General features: G+C 38.0%; 1 protein-coding gene across 1 annotated transcript in view; it reads right to left on the minus strand.

Moving 5' to 3' along the window:
• The window catches only part of IQGAP2 (IQ motif containing GTPase activating protein 2), a 325,198-nt gene that overhangs the window by 7,690 nt on the left and 311,577 nt on the right, over positions 1-5,931 (minus strand). Inside the window, exons 33-34 of the mRNA XM_019641003.1 lie at positions 5,097-5,234; positions 3,936-4,044 (exon numbers count right to left, since the gene is read on the minus strand). Coding sequence (XP_019496548.1) covers positions 3,936-4,044; positions 5,097-5,234 — 247 coding nt within the window. The remainder of the gene's footprint in view (positions 1-3,935; positions 4,045-5,096; positions 5,235-5,931) is intronic.

A 5,931-nucleotide genomic window follows, 5' to 3' on the forward strand; every position in this document is an offset into this window, starting at 1 on the left:
CTTGCATTTCCTGCTTTTTTCAAATTTCGCTTTTTTATGATGAATAAAACTTGAGTTCAATAACTTTATGTAATACATTTTTTTTCAAATTTTGGGCCCTAAAATTAAGGTGCGTCTTACACATGGGAGCGTCTTATACATGGGGAAATGCGGTATGTAAAGAAAACCCTCAACAACTTTATTTCTAGTAAATATTAGTTTGATCAACTTTTTCCTCCTAGGAATAGAGTAAAAGTAATTTACAGGCCACAAACAAATGAACCGAAATTCAGAACTAGTAGCGCTCAAACAAATAAGGTTTAAATTAGGTTATTTTCCTTCAGCAAATCTTCTAAGAGTATTGCAATTGATTTTTGCATGCAGCACCATTTCCTACTGTCGATTTGACTACAAGGATTACATAAAAATATTATATTACATTTTTAATGGGTAATTAAAATTTGATTAGTATTGACCTTAGTCTGGGGATAAGAATTATTATGAGCAAATCATACTCATTAAAAGTGGCTATATTGTATATTAAAAACCTATAATATGTATGCTAATGGGTAATAAGAGAACTGCCAAATTTTGTCTTTGTATCAATATGATTTTTTAAAACCACTAAGCAATTTAAAACCATTAAGCTGCACTGTGCAATTAGCGAACACCTGGCACCAACATTATCAAGAATATAAAATACTGTTTACTGTAAACATTCCAAAAACAAGAGTAGCTTTATTATTTTTTTATAATAGAGCTTAAAACACACCTTTGACTAAAAAAGACAAAAGGAATAATGAAAGTTCTTGCTCAAGTGTTAAATCTACTTGCTTAAAATACAACAGGGTAAGCTACTTCAAGTATGAAATTATGCCAATGGAGAATTTAAAAAGTTTCTAAATGCACTCCTGACTTTTTAGTTTACAGTGGAATCATAAAATAGAGATTCTAGTTTTTGGTTAGAAAATAAAACAAAAAGTTGGCTTCCACAATCCAACCCAACAGCCCAGGACTGTAAAAGAATGGACACCCCTTGGGTCGGCCGAGTGTCACGTTGGTTAAGAGCTGGCTTGGGAAGCCAGCTCTGAGCAGCAGGGCCCTGGTTCGGATCCCACATGGGGGCCAGTGACACTGCCCTCTACAGCTAAGATGATGAACAACAGCTCGACCTGGAGCTGGGCTGCCTTGAGTCACCGGCGACAGAGTAGGCTGCAGCCCNTCAATGGCTGGCAACCGACCTGCCTCAACCAGGAAGAGCGCAATGATCACAATACTAACATGGCCCAGTGAAGCAATGTCCTCCACAACTAGACTGAAGAACAAAGGGACAGCAACTTGTCTGTTTCCCTTCCCTGATTCCCCAATAAAATCTTAAAAAAAAAAAAGAACAAAGAAATGACTGTGCGATAGCTAGATATCCACATGCAAAAGAGGATGAAGTTGGACCCCTACCTTATGCCATATACAAAAATTAACTCAAAAGGGATCATAGGCCACAGAGCTAAAACTATAGAACTCTTAGAAGAAAACATAGGAGTCAATCTTCATTACCTTGGATTGGCAATGAATTCTTATATTATGACACCAAAAATATAAGCAACAACAAAAAATAGATAAACAGGACTTTGTTAGGTTAAAAAAATTTTGTGTAGAAAAGGATATTACCAAGAAAATAAAAAGACAACCCATAGAAGGGGTAAAAATATTTGCAAATCATGTATCTGATAGGGGTTTACTATCTAGAATATATAAAAAACTCTTACAACTCTGCAATAAAAAGACAGACAATTCAATTAAAAAATGGGCAAAGGATTTGAATAGACCTTTCTATAAAGAAGATACACAAATGGCTGACAAGCACATAGTAAGATGGTCAACATTATTAATCATTAGGTTAATGCATATCACAACCACAAAGAGATACTACTCTTCATACCTACTAGGATGGCTATAATGAAAAACAAAACAAATGTTGGTGAAGATGTGAAAAAACTGAAACTCTCACACCTTGTGGGTGAGAATATAAAGTGGTGCTGCCATTATAGAAAAACGTTTGGCAGTTCCTCAAAAAAGCTAAACATAGAAATACCGTATGACTCAGCAATTCCACTCCTAGGTATATAGCCCAAAGAACTGGAAACAGGTGTTCAAAGAAAAAGTTGTACACATGTTCACAGCAGTATTACTCACATCAGCCAAAATATGGAAACAGCCCAAATAGACATGATAAATGTGGAATACCCATACAATGGAATATTATGCAGCCAAAAATATTATGCTGAGTAAAAGAAGCCAGACACAAAAGGCCATGTATTGCATATGAAATTCCATTTATATGAAATTTCCAGAACAGGCAAATTCATAGAGACAGAAAGCAGATTAGTGGCTCCCAGGGGCTGGGGAACAGGGCCTTGGAAAGATGCCCCAAGGATATTGGGNGTACAGTAATGACTTTAAAAGTCTGGGGCTTATTAGCCATCTGCATACAACTGAGGAGTAACATTTCACAGTCATGTGTATAAATGAATGGTGTGAATAGCTAATTCCACTGCATACTGAATCCTTAACAAAGGAACAAGTGAAGCTTGGTATTTGCACCAGTGTTCAAAGGAAGTTGCGTGGAATTACTGAGGCCTCTCTAAATAGGTGTTTACTGGTCACTTAGGATTCATCTGTCCAGTTGACATTATTGGTTTTGGGTCATTTCCTTCCTGGCAATCACATGGTATGTCTGCCACCTCTAGAGAAGAATCACTAATTAAGGCCCATCACCACCAAAACATTCTTTTCTCTTCCTGTATTTATCTAAGTGTTACAGAAAGTAACTCAAGACTTTCAGTTAAATTGTCAGATGGATACATTTAGTGAAATTTAAATTAGGTTAGAAAACAATACTGTTTACTTAAGTATACTCTTCATAATTATACATCTTTATAAAATCTTTATATACATCTTTATAAAAAAAACATCTTTAATTTTCTCTCTGTACTCTAATTTACTCCATAATCCCAATGGCCTTATCATGCCCATTTAGTTCCCATTTTTCTTTTCAAGCTAGGGATGCAAGACAGAGAAGAAGGGGAGGGGAGATAATTTCAGGACTGTTAGGGATGGGCTGAGCAGGCAGTGAGGCTGGAACTACCATCACTCCCAGTGGCTTATTCAAATGATTCATGTAGATACAAGCAGAATGCCTGGAAATCATTTTACAAGTAGTTTGGGGCCCAGGTAAATAGGTGTTACTTCCATTTAAAAACTCCTACACCAAAAAGAAAAACTCAATTACATCTCTGAATTGCTCCTGTGCTAAGGATTAAGAAATTGGGGGTAGATGAATTTAAACATTTGATTGTACCCACCTTTCTTTTTTTTTGACACATAAACTGGATTTCTCAGTTTCTGTTCAAGTATATTTAGCTTAAATGTGGTTGGTTCTTATGAGAAAACAGCAAAAATCCAGACTGCAAACACCATTTTTTTATTTAAAGATGATCTGTTTTGCATAATGTCTTTCACTCATATGATCCCAAATGTATAACAAATAGATTTAAGAAGCTGATGTGAAAGGAATAAGGAGCAATGGAATCAGGAAAGCTCCAGTTATAGGCATACACTCTCTTAGAAAGAAATGCAAGTTTCTAATAAAAGAAAACTTTCCAGGGAACTTTCCTGAATACTTTTATATTATTTTCTTTAAGCCTCAGAATGGAAACATGGCTTAGAAAAACTGACTGCTATGGTTACCATTGAAAAGCATTTTAAATTCCAATAATTTGAAAAATCATAGCTTTTAAAAAAATAATCAATGCTTAAAAGGTTAATATTGGCAAATAAAGCTTACATTTAGTCTTCTTTGTTGGATTTCATTGCCATCATGAAGAGTGCAAGCCAGGGGAGCCACAAATGACCCACACTATCACACTCACCGCCAGTTTGCAGAAACCCCAGCTTACCTGAATATTGAGCTGTACCTTTTCCATCTCAACACTCAGGAATTTTGATTTGACATCGAAGATGCCCACATCTTCAGTAGATATGATATCAAATGTAACATTTTTAAACCTAGTGAAGAAAGGGACACACTGCAAATATATGCTTAAAGCTGAAACAAATCAATGGAATCCTAGGCTACCATCCTTAGTGAACAGTCTACTGGGAACGCCAGAGAAAATCACCCCAAACCTCCCATCATTACCCCTACTCTGCTCACTAAGTTTGATGGCTGTTGTTGAGATCTGTAGCTCACGGAGCACTGAAGTAGGTACCTTATTATAAAAGAAGGTGCTAAATTTGGTTCTTGCTCTTAAAGAGCACAAAATATAGAGGGAAATATGAGACTCACAGAATATGAGAATTATTTGTTGACTTATACCACTGACGGGCCAGTTGGGTATTTCAGGTGATAAGTTTTACAGAAACTTCCAAGAGAAAGAAGAATTTTCTCTGAGTCATTGTATTAATAATCAGAAGGTTTGATGGGATAAATGGAATAGGAGCCAGGCCTTGAAGGAAGGCAGGAGTTAGAAAGAAGTAGTGGGTCTGGTTTCCCCCAGACAAAGGACTAGGGAGTGATGGGGTGCAGAGCTCATGGTCCCTTTAAAACAGAGAACCCAGTGGCACCTAGTGTGGGGCTGTGGAGGAGGGGGTTTTGGTTTTCTCAAAGGCACACACTGACAGCACACTGCTGGTGGGGCTCTGACCCAAGCACTGGCACACAGTCTGTGGCTTTGAAATTCGAAAGGCACTATTTTTCAATTGTAAATGATCTCATCTCTCAAGACCAAAAGACAGCCTTTATTCTCACTGTATGACTCAGCTCTTTTGGAGGGAACAGGGAAGCTGGCAAATCCAGGCGCACTGGACAAGCCATGGGAAACACAATCACTTGATCATCACTTCATATAACCCATGGCACCAGATGCTCAAGGCCTGATGGGAAGACCACAAATGACAATACACATACGTTTCCCCTGTCATCTGTAATCAGGGGTAAGCCTTGATAGACCAAATGAAGCTCTCTTCAAAGGCCACAGGAAACCAAAGAATGTGAGTGAGGTTTTATGGGGGCGATTAGAGGGTGTGTGTGTTCTGTGCACATTCCAGGTCCCACTCACTGGTTTGTCTGCAGATCATCTATCCCCAGCAGGACACCCTTCTCATGCAGCTTAGCGGCTGTGTACTTCACTGGCTTCGCTCTCCTCGCCCCCTTGGGTTCTCCTTTTCCATCCAGTTTAATTGATCTCCGAGAATTTCTAGCAAAATAACAACAAACCGTCTGTCTTCATGATAGCAAACCCAGATGTTGCTGGTAGTACAATAACCACGCCCAGGGTGCTCTCCACTGCTCAGATCTGGCCCCCCGGGGCATCGAATACACAACTCTCTATTTTGTGATAGTAGGTAACAATTTTCCCCATGTAGTAAAACCTCACTGAACTGTTTCAGCGATAGCTATTTTCAAAGGGACTGAAGTTGGAATTACAGACTAATATTTTTCAAAAAACTTATATTCTATTTTCTCCGGCATATTGAACTAAGTGGCTATATTATTAAGTCACTTCGCAAGCAGCTTTGGTGTAATACCATGCGCTGTGTACTCCTACGTAAAGGTGTCACTAGGACCACTTTAATTTATTTAACAAGTACTAAGTAGCCAGCACTGTTCTAAGTGCTTTATAAATATTGCTTCACATTTACAAACTTAACATTTCCACAGTGCTCTGAAATAAGTAAAATTCCTTTCCTATATGCTATTTCATTTAGCTCTCATAACAGAACTTGTGAAGCTGGTACTCCTAATCCCGCCTTAAAGATGAGAAAATTGAGGCTCCAAAGAAGTTCACTGGACTGGTTCAAAATAACACAACGTGAGAGAGAATTAGAACCCAAATCCAGCTCACTGTGACTGCACAGCCTGTAAAATGCCTTAAAGTAGTTGCAAAAACTACC

Source organism: Hipposideros armiger, unplaced genomic scaffold (assembly GCF_001890085.2).
Source record: "Hipposideros armiger isolate ML-2016 unplaced genomic scaffold, ASM189008v1 scaffold_55, whole genome shotgun sequence".
NCBI classification, from domain to species: domain Eukaryota; kingdom Metazoa; phylum Chordata; class Mammalia; order Chiroptera; family Hipposideridae; genus Hipposideros; species Hipposideros armiger.